The sequence below is a fragment of the Sciurus vulgaris genome (genome assembly GCF_902686455.1).
Source record: "Sciurus vulgaris genome assembly, chromosome: 6".
Lineage (NCBI taxonomy): Eukaryota > Metazoa > Chordata > Mammalia > Rodentia > Sciuridae > Sciurus > Sciurus vulgaris.
In genome coordinates, this window is record NC_136466.1 from 16,881,140 (window position 1) to 16,901,653 (window position 20,514).

The 20,514-nt window shown below is 38.0% G+C and overlaps 1 protein-coding gene across 4 annotated transcripts in view; it reads right to left on the reverse strand.

Annotated features, from left to right (window-relative positions):
• The window catches only part of MAT2B (methionine adenosyltransferase 2 non-catalytic beta subunit), a 483,564-nt gene that overhangs the window by 458,603 nt on the left and 4,447 nt on the right, over positions 1 to 20,514 (reverse strand). For 2 of the 4 annotated variants that reach the window (XM_079145947.1, XM_079145946.1), the window contains exons 2-7: positions 13,732 to 13,926; positions 12,487 to 12,601; positions 12,147 to 12,299; positions 10,959 to 11,152; positions 9,584 to 9,697; positions 8,168 to 9,235 (exon numbers count right to left, since the gene is read on the reverse strand). In XM_079145947.1, the coding sequence (XP_079002073.1) occupies positions 9,065 to 9,235; positions 9,584 to 9,697; positions 10,959 to 11,152; positions 12,147 to 12,299; positions 12,487 to 12,601; positions 13,732 to 13,926 (942 nt within the window). In that variant the 3' untranslated portion in view covers positions 8,168 to 9,064. Of the gene's footprint in view, positions 1 to 8,167; positions 9,236 to 9,583; positions 9,698 to 10,958; positions 11,153 to 12,146; positions 12,300 to 12,486; positions 12,602 to 13,731; positions 13,927 to 20,514 lie in introns of those variants that run through there. The other 2 variants (XR_013764810.1, XM_079145948.1) reach the window with 2 other exon arrangements.

Sequence of the window (20,514 nt, forward strand, 5' to 3'; positions counted from 1 at the left end):
TTAAGCAGTATGAAATGACCTTCTTTATCCCTTCTGACTAACTTTGGCTTGAAGTCCACATTATCGGAAATGAGGATGGATACTCCAGCTTTTTTGCTGAGTCCATGTGCATGGTATGTTTTTCCCCATCCTTTCACCTTTAATCTATGGGTATCTTTTTCTATGAGGTGAGTCTCTTGCAGGCAACATATTGTTGGATCTTTCTTTTTAATCCAGTCTGCCAGTCTATGTCTTTTGATTGATGAATTCAGGCCATTAACGTTCAGGGTTATTATAGAGAAATGATTTGGTTTCCCGGTCATTTGGTTCATTTTTAAAATTTTGTTTATTTATTTGTTTGACACAACTTGTTTCCTCCTTTATTTGACAATTCCTTTAGGATAGTTCCTCCCTTTGCTGATTTGCTTCTTTGTTTTTCATCTCTTCCTCATGGAATATTTTGTTGAGAATGTTCTGTAATGCTGGCTTTCTTTTTGTAAATTCTTTTAGCTTTTGTTTATCATGGAAGGATTTTATTTCATCGTCAAATTTGAAGGTAAGTTTTGCTGGGTATAAGATTCTTGGTTGGCATCCATTTTCTTTCAGGGCTTGAAAAATGTTGTTCCAGGACCTTCTAGCTTTTAGGGTCTGGATTGAAAAATCTGCTGATATGCGTATTGGTTTCCCCCTGAATGTAATTTGGTTCTTTTCTCTCACAGCCTTTAAAATTCTGTCTTTATTTTGTATGTTAGGTATTTTCATTATAATGTGCCTTGGTGTGGGTCTGTTGTAATTTTGTGTATTTGGAGTCCTGTAAGCCTCTTGAACTTGATTTTCCATTTCATTCTTCAGATTTGGGAAATTTTCTGATATTATTTCATTGAATAGGTTGTTCATTCCTTTGGCTTGTTTCTCTAGGCCTTCCTCAATCCCAATAATTCTTAAATTTGGCCTTTTCATGATATCCCATAGTTCTTGTAGATTCTGCTCATGATTTCTTACCATCTTCTCTGTTTGTTCAGCTTTGTTTTCAAGGTTAAATATTTTGTCTTCAATGTCTGAGGTTCTGTCTTCCAGGTGTTCTATCCTATTGGATATGCTTTCTATGGAGTTCTTGATTTGGTTTATTGTTTCCTTCATGTCAAGGATTTCTGTTTGGTTTTTTTTCAATATCTCTAACTCTTTATTGAAATGATCTTTTGCTTCCTGTATTTGCTCTTTTAACTGTCGACTGGTGCGATCAATCAATGCTTGCATTTGCTCTTTCATCTCATCATTCAATGCTTGCATTTGCTCTTTCATCTCCTCGTTTGCTTCTCTGATCATTTTAATTATGTACATTCTGAACTCCTTTTCTGTGATTTCTTCTGCCATGCTGTCATTGGGTTTTATTGATGTAACATCTAGATTTGTTTGCAGCATTTTCTTTCCTTGTTTTCTCATGTTGTTCAGATATCAGTGGACCGCTGAGATATTGCAGATTTCCTCTGTTGATTTACAATGACCCTGAAGATTTCTATATATATTCCCCTCTTAGCCTTCAGTAGGCTGAAATCTTGGAGGAGGTTGATAATGCGGTGCTCCACAAGGAAGCTGCCTCTCTAGGAGTGGTGGCCTTCAGGTGGGGTATATTCCCTGCTAGTGGGCAGAGGTGCCTCCACTTGTTGACCTATGGTCATCCAAAGGGGACCTAGGCTGTGGGCTGAGGCAAGGCCTGTTTGGGCCTGAGCCTCTGGTTTTACCGTCCTTGTGGGAAACCTCACCCAGCAGGGAAGACTCACCCGGTGGGGAGGTCTCGCTGGTCAGTTTCCTCCTAGAGGTTCCCCTCAATTTACAGCTACTGCCTGGGCTGGGCTGCCTTCCTCTGCAAAGTTTCCAGGGGCCCGGCCCTACCTCCTGGGCCTGGGAGCCTCACCCTTCGCAGATGAATCTCCTTAGGCTGCCCCTCCTCAGAGAATTTGCCCATAGGCCTGGAACCTTCGCTCTGCCCTAAGCCTGTCTCTGTGCGGCTCTTCCACCCAGAAGCCTCCTAGATCCTGGGACCCTGTTCTGCACCTAATCGCCTGGCTGCGTGGCCCCTCCTCTGAGCAGCCACCTGTGGCCCCGAACAATCGCTCTGAGTCCCAGAGACCCGCCACAGGTCTCTTCCTCCAGACAGCCGCCCAGTATGCCGGTGCGGTCACTAGGAGTCCAAGAAACTCACTTCGTGCCTCCTCCTCCCACCAACCACCCGTAGCCCGGGGCAATCAATCACTCCGAGTCGAAGTGACCCTGCCCGTTCCTCCTCCTTCTCCAGATAACCCCCCGGGTGTTCAGGAGCAGTCCCTCTGAGTGGCTCTGAATCCACGTGACCCGCTGCACGGGTCCTCTGGGCAACCGCCCGGAGCTCTGGTGTGGTCCCTCAAGACCAAGCGTCCCACCACGCTTCTCCTCCAGGCAGCCCCCCTGTGTTCAGGAGCTGTCACTTTAAGACCAAACAACTCACCACTCGCCTTCTCCTCTGAGCAGCCGCCTGGAGCGCTAATGCAGTCACTGCGAGTCCAAAGGACCCGCCGAGCTCCTTCTCCTCCTTCTCCTACTCCTCCGGGCAGGCCCCGGGGTTCAGAAGTGGTCAGGGTCCAAACAGCTCGCCACGCAGCCCCTTCTCTGGCAACCGCCTGTAGTTCCCGTATAGTCACCCGAATCCAAGCGGCCGCTCCTCTTCCTCCTTGTCCTCAGGGCAGGCCCCGGGGTTCAGAAGCGTCGTTCTGATTCCAAACAGCTCGCCGCGCGGCTTCTCCTCTGGCAACCGCCTGCAGCTCTGGCGCAGTCTCTCCGAATCCAAGTGGCCACGCTCCTCTCCTCCTCCTCAGGGCAGGCCCCGGTGTCCTGAGTCCACACAGTTCTCCCCGCCACTCCTCCCCCGGGCAGCCGCCGGAGCCCCAGTGGCTGCTCCGAGTCCCAGCGCTGTGCCGAGCTGCCTCCTCTATGGCGCTCCAGCGGGGGGAGGGGCGTCTCGCCGGCAGTTCTACTTCACAAAGTTTCCTGCGTTCCGGGACCCCCGTCCCATCCGGGATGCCCCCCCAGGGGGTGAGAGTCACCCGGCTACTTTGAGTTGGTCCCAAGCGTCTCAATATCTCCTCTCTTGAATCCTGAGTTCTGGAGCAACACGTAATGCAGCCACCCTCTAGGCCGCCATCTTGAAAACCGCCCAACATCAGTTTTTAACTTGAGCTGGAAAATCAGCTCCCCTAATTCTCCAGGCTGCTGTCCCACCCTGCAGATTTTAGACTTGCTAGCCTCCATAATCCTGTGAGCCAATTCCTTACAAGACACACACACACACTTGGTTTCTCTCTCTCTCTCTCCAACCCTAATACACACAAACTAGGGGAAAAGTATACGGGAAGCTTCTAAGGTATTCATGAAGTTCTACTTCTTAACCTGGGTGGTACGAGAATTTATATTGTACCTACAATATAAACTGTACCTACGTTTATGCACTTTTTTCCTGTTATTCTCTTCACAATAAAAACTGTTTTTTAAAAAAGTCTAAGGTTGAAATGAAACCAATCCATTCAGCACAGTTCACATTTTAATACCTTTTTACTGATCTATTTTCAATCAGTGCTTTATAGTTATACATAAAAGAATTCAGTGTGACACATTTTGGTTAATTTCATTCTGCTGTCCCTCCCCTTTCTTATCTCTTCTTCTTCTCATTCCCCTTGCTTTACTCCACTGTTCTCCCTTGTATTTTCATGAGATCCCCTCACCTTTTAAAAAAAATTCCATATTTTTATCTTCTGCATATAAAACATTCAAACTTTGACTTTTGGAGTCTGACTTATTTCACTCAGCACGATATTCTCCAGTTCCATCCATTTACCAGCAAATGACATAATTTCGTTCTTTTTTATGGCTGAGTAAAACTCCGTTGCATATGTATGCAACATTTTCTATATCCAGCTGTCTACTGAGGACACCTAGGCTGGTTCTACAATGTGGCTATTGTAGATTCTGCTGCTATAAATGTTGGTTTGTATGTATCAATACAGTATGTTGATTTTAGTTCTTTTGTATAAATACTGAGGAGTGGGATAGCTGGGTCATATGACAGTTCCATTCCTAGTCTTTCAAGGAATCTCCTGCTTTCCAAAGTGGCTGTACCATTTTGCAGTTCCACCAACAGTGTATGTTATCATCCCCTCACATTCTTACCAGCTTACTAACTACTCAAGGTTTTAAATAAAAGAAATAGCCTAGGTTTGATAAACTCTTCTTTAGCTAGAGATCATACCAAGTTTGGCAGACTTATGTAAATCACACATAATGGATCTGTAATGGGTTATCAAAAGAAATTAAGAGGTTTTTAGCTGTCATTAGGAATGATCAAAATCCCTCATATTACTGAGAAGACATGTTATCCAAAAGATAAAGGATGTCAGAAAATTCATACGGTGTCATATAGCATGCTTTTCCATCATTCATTCCTCATCCTCTAATTTCAGTATGAATCCAAACTATGGAAGAACATCTCTGAAAACCAGAACAATTAAAACATTTTTAATTTTCTGAGGACATAATGGGTACTAAGCATTTAAAGCCTGGGGTGATAGTGTAGAACAAATAATTACTCCCAGCACTCCAAACTGCCAATGTGCTTGAATTATCATGGATAAGTTTTAACATCTCACATCAGAATATTTTGAAGCCTTTATATCAAATTTACATTTTAAAGCCACATATTTTTGAGTTTTATAACAAACTGGCAAAAAAGTTAGAATTGTCCAATGTTATAAATTAGATAGGATATGTTATCAATTAGAATCAAGGTAGGGACTATGGAAAGCAGAACAATTTTAAGTAGAGCTCAGCAGTTTCAAAGCCATCTTTCTATAGAAATCATTTGCAATACATGAATTTGAATGTTTCCAATTTCCAGAGATAAAATTGTATGCATATAAATTCAAGAACTTTACCATTTCTGTGGCAAAATACAGAATTTTCAGAAGTTATTAGGCAAAAGACATTGCAAAAATAATTATTTTGATTTTTGCAATCTTTCAAATTTGTTTCCAGAATATTAAAAGTAGACTTATTGCAGAAAATTTAGAAAATAGCTTTTAAATCACAAACAAAACCACTAATAATCTTATTTTTTAAATTTTTTTAATTTTTTTTTTTATTTTTAACCAGTGTCTTTTGACTAAAAGTGAAGGTAATACTGATGATAACAAGCATAGCACCTCCTCCCAAAACCTCATCTTTACATTTGGGAATTTCACAGCCACATTTGCAAATACCTCTGTTCCAAGAATTTCTACAATAGGAATAGGTCTGCAAAAATAGGAGATATTCATTTAACTCTTTAAAAAAAAAAAAAAAAAAAAACACCTTGAAGCTCATAAAGTAGAAGTAACTTGCTGCTATAGCTTGGCTGTTGAATGTCCCCCAAATGTCCATATTTAAAAGGGGTGGTAGACAGGTGGTGGGACTTTTAGGAGGTGGAGCCTAGCAGGAGGTCCTTAAGTCATGGGGGACAAGCCCTTACAAGGGATGGTGAACTACATAGCTTTCTGTTTTTATTTCTGCTTTCTGGCTCATGATATAAGTGATTCGCTACACAAGCTCTCTTGATATAGCATGCTGCTCTTGCCAGAGGACCAAAGATATGGAGCCACCTAATCCTGGACTAGAAACTTCAGAACAATGAGTCAAAATAGACTTCAAGTTAACTGCCTCAGGTATTTTGTTATAACAACATGAAGATGACTTATACATTTGCTACCAGCACCTGGTAGAACCACATTCAAACCCAGATTCAATAATTTCTTGTGTATGTACATATATACATACACACACACACATATATAAATGTATATAAAATGTTGCCTTCAAGTCAAAAAACTCATGACCAGCCTGACTTGAATTAAAACCTGTCATATTGTTAAGAAAATGACTTATTTTTCAAAGACTTAATTTAGACCCCAATATGACAGTGTTTCAAGCATACGGACTGAGAAATGCTTAAGATGCTATGACCCTCACATATTCAGACACACTATCGTGAGCTGCTTTCCTATAATAGTAATGACTTTTTTTCTGGAAAAAAAAATCCCGTCCTTTTTGAGTGAGGGTCTCACTAAATTGCCCAGGTTGGACTTGAACTTGTGTTCCTCCTTTCTCAGTCATGTTGCTGAGATTATTTACAGGTGTGCACCACTGTGCCCACTCCTTTCCTTCTGGTCTTATCCTGAAGACTGATATACATTTGGGATGTGTACGCATACCTCAAATGTATATCAGAAATGTACGCACAGAACGAAGTCTGACAAATGTGAAAGCTTTACACAGCTCATTCAAAGCATGCTCTTAGGATTCTGTAGCCTAAAGCACAGTTACATAATGATTAAATTGGATTTGCTTATTGACATAATGGAATAATCAAAAGAATACTTAGCTCCTCCTTTTGGTGCTTTGTTGGTACCTATTGGCCTGTGTGGCTGTTAGTGCAATGTGCCATGGGCTCTGGGTCAAGTACAGGGGTCTGCATAGCCACTGGCATCAGGGAGTCTAGGAATGTTCAGCTGCCTTGTGGATACCTGTGAGTTGAGTGGGGGTGGACTTAAGATTTGTTGGGTCTTACAGATGAGTTGGGAAAATAAATACATTGAGAATAATGGGAGATAGGTTTCTGTAAGAGAAAGGAGCTACAAATATGCAAAGAGGGAAGCTAAAATAAACCCTGAGGATAAGACTGGAATTGGAAGTTACCAATATGAACTTTCTGGCTTCTTATGCAGGGAGATGTCAAGATCAAAGAACTCGAGATCGAAGCTAATGCAACATGGCAACAAATGCCATGAGTGATTCTGGAACTGACAGCCCTATAAAGGACATTACTAGGTTACCTAATGAAATTTGAATGGGGGGTCTACACTGTATTGAATCAAAGTTAATTTTTTTTAAATGATTTATGTGTAAGTGCAGTTCTATTCTTAGAAAACACACACTGAAGTATATACACTGAGTAATGAGGCACCATGACTTCAACTTAAAAGTTCAGGGAAAAAATAAGATCCACGTATATAACATCTGACATATGAAAGACCAAAGGGAATAAAGGTTCCTGTACTTATGGCAACTTTTCTGTAAGACTGACATTTCAAAATGGGGTTTTAAAAGACTCTTTATGATACAGAAAAATAAAAGGTGGCAAAACACATCATGCCATTCTTGTGAAGAGGGATGGGGAGAGTACGAACACACATACATTATCTGAATATATTCTTGTATATGCAAAGCACCTCTTGAAACATGCAGGGACTGATTTACATCAGTTTCTTGCACAGATGGAAAATGGATGGATAGAAAAGAGGTTTCTATTCTCTGAAATTTTTGAAATTTGCACTATATGATATGCAGCAACTTAAATTTATTTAGTGTTTGCCAAATGCAGTGTTACACTGGTTACCTTAGAAGCACCCACAAAAGGTTGAAAACTAGATGAGGCTGGGTGCAGAGGCACATGCCTGTAATCCCAACACCAAAGGAAGGATGATTGTGAGTTCAAAGCTAGTCTCAGCAACTTAGCAATGCCCTAAGCAACTTAGGAAGAGCCTGTCTCAAAATAATGTAATTATAAAAAGGTCTGGGGATATGGCTCAGTGGTTAAGGGCCCATGGGTTCAATCCCTAGTTAAAAACAAACAACGCCTAGATTCTGAGTAGGCCTCAATTTCCAAAATTCTATTTCAGTGGGTCCAGGGTTAAGAAATCACTATCAGTAAGATTTCCCCAGTTAATTCCAAAATATAAATGGGATCTGGGAATTGCTATTTTAATCAAATACCCAAGTCTGATCCACTTTAATCCCCAAACTGTAAATAAATCAGGAAGTCAGAACAGTGTGTCCAATGACAGAAATAAAACAATCGGGGGAAAGAATACTCCAAAAGTAAAATTATAATATCTGTACTGACCACTGAATAGAAGCAGCCAAGTCACAGGAGTTAATATACCTTCCCGCATTCCCTTACTAAGAATTTAAATACTATCCAGGCCAAGGTCACCTGAAAATTACATGGCAATTTACAACATATTCCAACTCTGCATCTTAAAGGTCTATTCTTTATAAATATATAAAAGATCAGTTATTTTTATTCAGTTGGTACAAGTAGACAGTAACTCACATTGTAGATCTCCAGTGGTGGTTTCTTCAGTGTTTAATTTATTGGTGTGCTTTCTCTCAACATATATAAACTATTTTTTGTATGCATCAGATATTACATAAGAATGTAATTTAAAAAAAAAGTTAGAAAAACAAAAGAACAATTAGTTTAGATCCTACATTTAGAAAGAATACAATAAAACTAAGCATTACATGCCAGCAGTACATATTTATTATTCATGAGTGGTCAAAAGAATTACAAGATCTATTATTATAACCACATATATGAAATACCACTTAGCAACATGGGGTGAAAAGAACAGTTCTATATTTATATTTAAAAATACACACACACCCTCTCTCAAGCGCTCACCATACAGGTAGGAAAGCAGGAGGCATCAAGCTGTAGAAGTTTCCATATACATAACATTGAAGTATCTCAAGCATAAAAACTGTACTTAGGTTGCAAAAATAAAGTTTCTTTCTTCAAATATTTTGATCTGAGCTCAAGCAAAGCAAATAATGAACACCAATGATTTTTTGTATGACTTCACACTTTAAAACAATCAACATACAAGAGTCAACAGCTTAAAAAAAAAAAAAACCTGAAAACACGAAGTTGTAGCAATGAACAATGCATTTCATCCAAAATAAATCTACAGCAGATCTGTTTCATCCTGGCTCTCAAATATTTAAGAATCATAATTTTATTTACTCAAACCACAAATTAAGCCAGAACAAAAATGATAAACAAAAAAAAAAATCACTAAACAAAGCATCATTGCCCTATAGTTTAGACAATTTCACTAGTGCAAGAGCATCATTTACCTGAAAGATTGTAAGAGTCACAATTAAAGAGTACCCATACAAAACTATTTCCTTTTTTCTTTAAAAAGTGCCACATACTATATACTTTAAAAAAAAATAACACAAACTAGTGAAAGACTGTCTGTCTCCATCTCTTGTCAATGAGGAAAGGCCAGAGTGACTCCTTGATTCCAATTCGAAATGGCGTTCGCTGGCCAATGCCCAAGGTCTCCAATTTGGAGCAGTCAAGCTGAGCATTGCGTGGACGTTGAGCTCCTATGACTGGACTGTCAGTGATCTTTAAGGAGAGAGCAAAACCACTGTTAGTAAGGGAAGGACCCCATCTTTAGACTTTATGTTCATATTTCATTTTGCATTTAGTTCAGGAAAATACATCTGTATCATCTCTGGAAAAATAAATGCCATCGAGGTGATATACTTTCCTTTAACATCAATACTCGTAATTTTTTTTTCAACAGACAATTAAGAGAAAAATACTACTACACACTGAAAACATGAGCAAAGTTCACTCTCATTAGTACTAGGAAATGAAGTTATCTAAAACAACAACAAACCACTTATCAATAATACACACTACAGTGAGGATTTTGGACTTTTAAGGAGTCAGGAATTTACAAATACTTACAGGTCTTAAGTGACTGCTGGGGAGGTTGAAGGCATCTGCAATTGCACATGCCATTTCATACTTGGTCATCTGTTCATTACCAGACCAGTGAAAGGTTCCCTTAATTGATGGGTCCTATGAACAAGGAGCAAAAAATTCAAAATAGTTTCAGACTTTTGAATGGCATGATAGGTTTAACAAAAAAGCTAATTTAAAAGATCCAAGAACTAAAATGCAACATAGATTTTCTGGAATGCTTTCCACAATTATCTAAAATCAAACTCCTATAAATATTACCAGCTAAGCACACACGAATTTTTTCTAAAATGTAGTCAACAATTTTTCTGAAATAATAAATGCCAATAAGAATCCTGAAAATTAAAACATTTTTATGGAAAGTCAATGTGTACTTTAAATTATTCTAAAAAGATAAAACCAAACTTAATAGAACCATTTTTCAAGATAAGCTAATTAAATATTTTTTTTAATAGACCAGTCAAAATATGTATACATTTATGTATATATAATGAACTGCGGTATTAACACCATAAATCTGTCCCTAATCCTACAGACCTTCCATTTAGTGCCAACTTTCTCATATATTTAAAATTCACTCCTATTCAAACAACAAAGTACAAACTTTTTTTTAAGGCGGCACTGGAGACTAATTCAAGGGGCACTTTATCACTGAGCTACACCCACAGCCCTTTCTCATTTTCTGAGACAGGGTCTTGATAAGTTGCCAGCACTGCTCAAATCTGTGATATGCCTGCCTCAGACTCCCAAATCACTGGGATTACAGACACGCACCACCATGCCCAGTCAATTATTCTCAACATGGCTAAAATGACTAAATCCCTATTTAGAGGTGTGCACCACCACATCTGGCTGGTACTACATATATGGTGGTTAAAAAAAAAAAAAAAAAAACAAACCTACTGAAATCATCACACTGTAATCCTAGTAGCTCAGAAGGCTGAGGCAGGAGGGTCATGGGTTCAAAGCCAACCTCAGTAACTCAGCAAGGCCCTAGCAACTCAGCAAAACCCTGTCTCAAAATAAGAGCTGGGTTCAATTTCTAGTACCAAAAAGAGAGGGGGGGGGGAACTAGGTGATTAGTTTGTTACCTAAAGAACTACAAATTTTATGTCACCTTGCAATAAAAAAAATGAGGTCTAGAAGTATGTTAGAAATAAAAAAAAAAAGAGAATATTTTCATCCTTTATGAATATTGTATATTATCTGCTGACTATTTTTTTGATCTCCTAGTTTTAAAAAAGCACTTTTAAGTTTCACTCTGACACTCCAAGTATAGCTATGAAAGTTTAAGCAAGGAAAGGACAAAGTAAATCTTTATTAAGATGGATGTTAGGAACCCTTCCTTCCAAAGACTCACCAGCATTCTCTTCTCTGCCAGCTGCCGACACACAGTAGCCACATCTTTGACATGTGTGGGAAACCTCTGCTGCCAGTGGTCCATGTTAGCTGACTTGTTGCTGAACTGCACTTTATCAAACATGACTGTCACAGCACTTTCTTCAAGCTTTTCAACTTCCCCATACAGAACAGGAATTCTCAAAACAGCAGCTCCTAGAGATTAATATAAACAGATATTTTAAAACCCACTGATTGTTTCCTAAGTTTTGATATAAGAACAATGTCTGGATTTAAGGAGTATCGAAATAAACTTGCCTTTTAACAAAAATACACCAAAATAACAGCTCACCTGTCATCATGCCAACAAACATGATCCTGAATACTATGAACACTTTTGTCACTTGAGATGTTTATAGGACTTCTACATTATTATTTTATCTGTACTAGAAATTGAACCCACGATGTTTTTACCATTAAGCTACACCCCAGTCCTTTATTATATTTTATTCTGAGAAAGGTTTTGCTAAGTTGTTGAAGCTGGCCTCTGATTTGTGATCTTCTGCCTCAGCCTCTGAGTTGCTGGGATTACAAGTGTGTACCACTGCCCTGGCCCCCAAGTTCTATACTATTATAATCACTAAAAATAAAACCTATGGGACAGAAAATGCAATGAATAATACTGATTGGAAACCAGATTACAAGAAAAAAGGCAATAAAGAACATTTTATTCAAAGTAGAATACACAAATTACAAAGATGAGCTGGGCATGGTGGTGCACACCTATAATACCAGTGACTAGGGAGTAGGAAGATCACAAGATACAGGTCAGCCTCAGCAATTAGGCGAGACCCTGCTCCACCCCCCCCCAAAAAAAAAAGAGTGGGGAAAAATAGGCAAGGGCGACTGGGGATGTAACTCTTGTAACTCAGTAGCAGTATGCCCCAGGGTTCAATTCCTAATACCTCAAAAGAGAACAAAAAAGTTAAAGATGTACAGGCCTACACTGATAGTGAAGGGAAAAGCTAGGATGCACAAATCCTTTAGGATTTTTAAAAATTCTTGTTTTTCTTTATTAACTATAGTCTCCTTTTTTTTTTCTCTAGTGATTTATATTCCTTGATTTAAAAAACAAAAATAAACATGTCTCTCCTAGAAAAAGAAATCACTCTGTAAAACTCTAATCAGGGGCAAAAGAGAACTGTCTTACCTAAGTTGTTCTCCAGGACTGCCTTTTCTCCTTCTAATTTTGTTTTACCATACAAATTTAGGGGACTTGGTATGTCTTCCTCCCTGTAAGGTGGATCTGTTCCATCAAATACATAATCTGAACTAATATAAATGAGAAATGCTCCAATTGTAGCTACAAAAGAAAAGAGAAAAAAATGAATCTATTAAGTCTTTTACAACACATTACTTTTCGGTGGAATTTAGAACAGTGTGTTCTGTGCAATATTGCAAATCTCTTATAACTGGTCTACAAAACTTTAATCTTTAAAAACTCAGTGATGATTTAATAATTGACGAAGATTTTATAAAGTCATCATTACCTGCTTCCTTAGCTAAATTCCCAGAAGCATCCACATTAAGTTGAGAAGCAGCATCTGGCTGATTCTCTACAACATCTGGTCTTCTCTCTGCTGCACAGTGTACTATGACATGAGGCTGGAAGTTAAGCATTAATGTATTTTTAACCCAAAATGGAATAAAATGGAGGAATTACAGCTTTCCTAGAGTAAATTAGAGAAAAATGTTCCTTAAATCAATACTCCTTCAACTAAGAACAAACTAATCACTGTTAATGTAGTCCTGTCATATTTCCTTATTTGTCCCAAAGTTCAAACCTCAAAATACACATATAAGCCCACAAAAAGAGCAATTCTGTAATCCCTAGACAAAAATGTGAAGAAAAACTCTCCCAACTGTGTAGAAACAGAATTTAAATCTATCAGAATAAATTTAATCTCCCAACTTGAATGGGAGGCCTAAATATTTAATACATTTATGACAAAGGGAGACTATCAATTGCAAATTAAATTCCAATTTTTTTTTTTTTTGACTAATCACCTAATGAAAATAAATATGCACAAGTATGTACTCCTAGTTGCACATTCAGACTGCCACCTAAAAAACAGACATTTTGGGAAGACCAAGAATTTCATAATCCAGTGGAAAAGACGTATGTAAAGAGTATTTCATTATAATGTGACAAAGGTCCATAAAAGGTCCTCTTAGAGAAAAGGCACCTAGTTGCCAGAGGAGCTGAGCAAAAGCTAAGATCTGACAAGGCAAGCGACAGAGGCAGGGGATTACATATCGAGCTTACTCCTCAACAATCACTTAAGGAGGCATAATCTTTGAGTGCTTCCACGCCTGTGAGTGCACAATCTAGGGTGCTTCTTCAAATGCAACATCCTGGACCCCATGAAAGATGATTTCCTGAGTTACAATCTCAGGGAATGAGACCTAAGAACATGTTTCCCAAATGATTCTGATGTAGGCGGCTCCACGTATACATATAAAAACATTTTTCAAAAAGTCTTACTTAGAAGTCACTCACAAATAAGAATTTTATGAAAAGCTTGTATTTGTCTTTGCCAACCTGTCTCAGCCTAAAATTTTTAATAATTACATATACCTTTGACATGCTACAATAAATTGCACTATATACTGTAGCTCCTTAATACATTACAGCTTTCAAGTACATCTTTTTTTTTTTTCCAGAGCAAGTATATTTTCTGTATCATCCAGAAAATTCTTAATTCATGTTTGTTTAAATAAACAGACAACCATACCTGAAATTCATGAATGATGTGATGAACTGCATTAGAATCCAACAGATTAACCTGTTCAAATTTTGGTCTTGCTCTTCTAAAACCACAACCAACAGTATGCCAATTATTCTGCTGAAATTCTTTGTACACAGCTCTGCCAAGAAGCCCAGTGGCACCAGTAACTAGAACCCGCCTACTGGGGATGTTTACTTCTTCCTAAAAACAGGAGGAAATGTGATTACTTACTTTAAAAATAATTCCCTCAAAGAAATGAGCTGCCATTATTCACAAAATACCTCAAGTCTAAGTAGTTTTTGATTCTTGTCTCACATTTACAAGACAATTAAAAAAATAAGGACTCAAACTGCATCAACAACTTCATCACTTCCAACTTTTAATAATCGAAGGGACTGGATGCTGTGGGAACAGTGCCAACTCCAGGGTTAAGAAAGTTGTATTCTGAGTGTTTATTCCTATTCCCTCAGTGAATCACAACCTGTGAACCAGAGAAGTCTTTTTGGGGATTTTTCTCATTTTTAATCCTCTTTAGGGTTTATGAGCATAAAAAGTTATCCAGGGGGAAGCTACATTTTCCCTCAAGTGAGTTAGATTGTCTTCCCCAACCCACCTACCACAAGTCTTATCTTAAGGCTGTAACTAGTTCCTGCCTTCAGTACCATCTCCATTCCTGAATGGCATAATGCAAGTTCCTAGTCACGGACTCAGACTAGCCACCCAGAGCATTAGAAGAAAGGGGTACATCTACTTTTAACACAAGAAACTTGAGATTTTACCTGGGAGCTAACCAAAAACACATAGATTTCTTGGTGAGATGACTAAGGCCAAAAAGTTGTAAAATGAAATGTGTGAAATCACAGTTTCCTTACAGAGATCAGCTCAGAAGTAGATAGAGGCTTTCTGTCCAGAAGATGCCAAACTAGCTGGCACTACAGCAGGAGCCTTCATATGATGGTAGCAAGTGCAATACTTCTCCCTTATGTGGACCTGGCACAGCAGGTCTCTGGACTGGAAGGAATAGTACCTCCATGTCACCTGTATGTTGAGTTACACTTGCTCTGTTGTTCCCAGAAGCAATCTTTGGGCAACACAAAAGAAAACTTACTTGCACAAAACTTAACTTTGCTGAAGCCAAGTCAGGGAGAAACTAGAGAAGCTCTCATGGCACCGACTTCTCTAGTAGAGTTCATTTCATTTAATTGTTCAAGTTGACCTGTGAGCCAATGCAATCCAGTACCCTTAAACGTGTAAAGGTTGTTTTTTTTCTTTACATAACACTCAGCTTGGTGTTGGCTAACCTTAAATTTTTTTCTAGAAGTATTAAAATTCAGTTAAAGCAAAAAAAAAAAAAAATAATAATAATCGAGAAAACTGATTGCTTTATTAGATTTAGATGTTATGGTAATAAAGGAAGATTCTTATATTTGATTGCTGATGCCCCAATGAGTAATAAACTTTATGTTCAGTTTATACAACTACAAGTCTTAAGTTTTTTATGGTCTAATTATTTAGATTGTAACTGCTAATATGTTTACATAACATGACATTTCTAGTTTTTGGTTTTTAATCCCAAACTTTCCTTCAAACCTCAATTTATGTATCACATTACGATGGTTCTGAGAACTGGCTAACATTTCAAAAGAGCTTATGTAAAAAAATAAATTGGGTCTTTGGAGCACAATATGCTTTCTAAGTTTTACCAAACTGGTTGACGCTCCCAAGTTAACTTTATATTTGTCTAGATAGAATAGCTACAATGAACACAGACAGTAATAAAAAAAATATTTTAAATTGTAGGTCAATTTGTTAGCGTAAAAAACAATTATACATAGAAATTTAAAAGAACCACTAGTTACGAAAATTTAAATTCTGGATATCCAAGACAAAAAAGTTTCAAAATTTCCCTCTTCCCAAGCTGAGTAACACTAAATTTCTTCCTAGACTCTAGAAAAAAATTTCACCATCTGACAAAAGAGATAACTGGTTGTGATTGGTGGTATACACCTGAAAACCCAGCAACTCAGGAGGCTGAAGCAGAAAAATCTGCAAGTTTGAGGCCAGCCCCAGCAACTTTAGCAAGACCCTGTTTTAAAATAAAATATAAAAAAGGGGTAGGAGGATATAGCTTAGTGGGTTCAATTCCCAATAGTGCAAAAACTGAACAAAATTTAAAAATATACACACGTTAACATTAAAATATTTTTAAAAACTTAAGTCTTATCAACCTGAAGCCTTTTTATTTCAAGTGTTATTTTAGACATTTAATTCTGAGTGGTCAAAAACCATGTCTACATTTCTTTTTTTAGGCCTTGAATTACTTAGCAGACCTATATACTTTTAAAAGAACACAAAAGTCAGATATTTCTAGCTTATGAAAAACCTGAAATAAAAGGGCTGACAGGAAAAATCAGTAGAGGGTAAATCTTTAGAATTGTTGTTTAGTTCTATCAATTTCAAAAGTTTACCCACGCTCTCTGTTGCAACATTGGGCTCTAAACCAGTTGATTTATGCAAAAACGACATCAGTTGGCAAAATATTTTCTTTGAATTTTGGCAAACAGTTCTACAAAGGTTCAACTGCAAAGAGGAAAAAAATTCCACTTCTAGTAAACATTAGATTTAGAAAATAACTTAGGATAAATTTTCCAGACTACTGGGAAGATACTATGAGACAGGTATGAGCAGGGCCTGGTGGCAAAACCCTATAATCCAGCAGCTCAGAAGGCTGAGACAGGAGGATTTCAAGTTCAAGGCCAGTCTCAGCAACTTACCAAGGCCCTATGCAACTTAGAATACTTGTCTCAAAATAAAAAATAAGAAGAGCTGGAGATATAGCTCAGTGGTAAATGGCCCTGGATTAAATCCCCCCTGCCCAAAATGATTTGGTTTATTCCAAGTTTCTCACTATTTACTTCACTTTAAAGGACCAAATGAATAGTTAGTAGTTCTTAGGTAGTTCATAGGCTTCAGCAGGATAGCAGCAAATGCACTCCTGGGCCTTTGCTCATAATCTGACAGCCACTAAAAGGTCCCACTTTGTTAGGAGAAAAGGCACACACTAATAATCCTAGGAACTCAGGAGCCTGAGGCAGGAGGAGCAAGGTTCAAGGCCAGCCTCAGAAACTACCCCAGTTTCAAAAAATAAGAAGGACTGGGGGTGTGGCTCAGAGGTAAAGCACCCCTGGCTTCCATTCCCAGTACAGGGGGAACCCCCCCTCCCCATTTTGTTCTAGTAAGAAAGGCTGACACTTGTTGGATCTGTAACTCCCTTCCTAGGTGAGGCCCCAGTAAAGGTTCTGCCTATGTATTCCTACTTCCGTCACTCAAATTCATTCCTCTAATCATCAAGTTCCCAGGGTCCACCATTACCATGAGGGCCAGAACCAACTGGCCGGTTTTTAGAACTGGTAGGTCTGACAATCTGCAGTCTTAACAATTTCCCAGGTGATGCTGGCCTGGGGCCTGTATTTTGAGAACCACTTGCAATCTTCAACTCTAGGAAAGTGCAAAGCTTTTCCTAAAGATACATTTCTCTTATCCAAACAAACCAAAATACTGCCATTACCTTTCTAGAAATGACAATCCTTCCCTTAAAAAGGAAAACCAGAAATAGAAATCAAAGTATTATGCAATCTACAATGGTTACTAAACAATGAAATCTTTTCCTCAAAAACAAAGTTTATTTGACTCTTGGTTTTATAGGTCTTAGTCTATAGGTGGCCAACTCCATAGCTCTGGCCCCAAGCTGAGGCAGACCAATGAATCTTAGGCTCTCTGTACTTTATACTAATTTTTGTGGAGTACATTTTCTGGTGAATGAAAAAGATGAATTTTATGAATGTGTCACAGTTTGGCAGTGTTTTCTGCTATCTTAGAGCATCTTAAAATAAAGGCCCAGATGATCTTATGAATCTAAAAACATTTTAGATTTGGTAAAGTATTAAGTTTCAAGAAGTCTGCAGATCACTGGGTGTGAAGGCACATGCCTGTCATCCCAAAGGCTAGAGGGGCTGAGACAGGAGGACCTAAAGTTCCAGACCTGCCTTAGCAACTTAGTGAGGACCTAAGCAAGTTAGCAAGATCCTGTTTCAAACTAAAAAATAAAAAGGGGGCTGGGGATGTGACTCAGTGTTAAAGCACCCTGAATTTAATCTCCAATACAAAAAGAAAAAAGTAAAAGATCAGCTACTCTCATGGAAATATAACCCTATAGTGCACTATATGGGGTCTAGGTGTGTAACTCTGGTAGGGCTCTTGCCTAGGGCATGCACTGGGCCTTGGTTCAATTCCCAGCATCACAGAATTTAAAAAATATATATATATACGTTTTAGTTTGAAATAGAATACTTTAAATAAAACAAGAACTAGGGTTGCATGAGTAAAACACAACTTTGTATCCTTATACCTTGGAATAATATATAAGGTCCCAAGAAGAAAATATCAAATAATATACATTACCCAGTGGTTAGATGTTAATGCTTAAGAATTTTGTTATGAAAAAATGTAAGCACTTACTGAAAAGGGAAATGACACTACACAATCTTATATTTAAACACATTCAAGTGTTATTATATAAACATAGGTTGTTCCACTTTGTAATTTCCAAAGGGAGGACCCTGAAGTTTAAAGGTGTTAAAGATTTTGTCCATGGTAAAAAGAAAAAAGTTGGGACTAGAACCTGAGTCTTATTATTTCCATGGTCAAGCCAAATACAGTGAATTTTGTTTCATCTGCTGAACCTACATTTGGTTTCATGAGTGATCAAAGTTTTATCTGCTCTGCCACAAACTGTCATTTTGAGAAATTACTACATAATATTCATCTCATTCCTCTTTGGCAAAATGAGGCATGTGGACTAGATGACTAGGGCTCTTCCACCTTTAAGTTCTGTTAGTCAACCATTTTCCAAATTATCTTTCCTACAGAGGGTCTGAATAGGGAGAAAAGAGTTTCATTTACTTAAGGTGGCTTTTTCCCTGTTTCAAATAGTTCAAGTCTCTCTAGAGACTCAAAAAGCACCTTCTGTCATCTGTATAAGAGCAAAATCAAGCCCCCAACCCCGCCATTTGGATTGCAAGTTTACTGGTAGTTGACAAACAGAATATGTACTATATTACAAATTAAAAGTATCAAAAACATTTCTTCTATTTTCTAGTTTATAGTTCCAGATAAACTGAACTGTGCCTGAAGCTTTTTGAAGTACACTGTTTTGTTGTTTTAGGACATAACTATCCCTTTATTACTTTGGACTGTCATAAATTTAGTTCCTGCGAAACACAGAAATGTCTGAATACTTCAGGGGATGTGGAAAGAAAAAATAAAAAGCTTCCTAGTTCACCCAAACCACAATCAAAATTAAAAATATTTTGTCTGCCTGAGAAGTCTATTTTACTCAAAAACAATTCTTTTGTATGGGTAAAGCAGATCAAACACCAGTTTAATGCCCTAAGCACAAGAAATAAAACCAAGAATAAATAAGTGTGATGCAATAAAACCAAAAAGCTTCTGCAGAGCACAGGAAACAAGAGTATGAAAAAAGTGTTTATAGAATGGGAGAAAATCTTGGCAAGCTACTCCTCTGATAGCATAATATCTACAATATTCAAAGAACTCAAAAAACATAACAGTAACAACAAAAATCAATAAACAGACCAAAGAACAGAAACCTTTTTAACGAAGAGACACAAATGGCTAAAAAATAAATTAAAAAAATCATCTCTAGCTATCAACGAAATTCAAATCAAAACAAGTGGGGTGTGGTAGTGCACACCTGTAGTCCCAGGGGCTTGGAATGCTGAGTAAGGAGGATGGCAGATTCAAAGCCAGTCTTAGCAACTTAGGGAGGCCCTCACAAAAAACAAATGAAAAAACCTACACTAAGATTTCACCTTGCAAGGGTTGCAAGCTCAGTGGTAGAGCACTTGCCTAGCATGTGTGAAGCACTGGGTTTGAGCCTCAGCACTACACATAAAATAAAGGTTCAAACGACAACTAAAAAATTATTAAAAAAAAAAAAGATTTCATCATGCTCCAGTCAAAATGACAATGATCAAGAATACAAATAACAAATGCTAGCAAGATTGTGAGGAAAAAGGTATACTTGTACACTGTTGGTGGGACTGCAGGTTAGTAGTACAACCACTCTGGAAAGCAGTATGGAAATTTCTCAAAAAACTAGGAACTGAACGACCACATGACCGAGCTACCCCATTCCTTGGTATTTTCCCAAAAGATCTAAAATTGTCAAATTACAGTGATACAGCCACCTCAATGTTTATAGCAACACAATTCACAAGAGCTAAATTATGGAATCAGTTCAGGTGTCTGTCAATAGAGGAATGGATTAAGGAATTGTGGTACATATACACAAAGGAGTTCTACTCAGTCATTTAATGGTAAATGGATGGAAATGGGAGAATATGCTAAATGAAATAAACCCAACTCTGAAACTCCAAGGTCAAATGTTTTCACACATGTGGAAGCTAGAGTAAAATTGAGAAAAGAGGGAGAGAAGGATAGGACAACATGAAGATAAAGGGAAGATCAGTAATATAGGAGATCCAGAGGTAGAGTAGAGGGATGGATAAGTGGAGGCAATGCAGAATGTGGTTTTTAAAAATCGTGTTATATGAATATATACATATACCACAGGGAACTTCACCTTTATGCAAAGGTAGAAAGAGTCAATCAAATATAAATGGACAAACAAAAGGAAGTAGAAGGGAATGGGAGAGGGGGAGAGAGGAGGGGTAGGCAAAGGGGGGGATCATAAACTGAAACCAAATC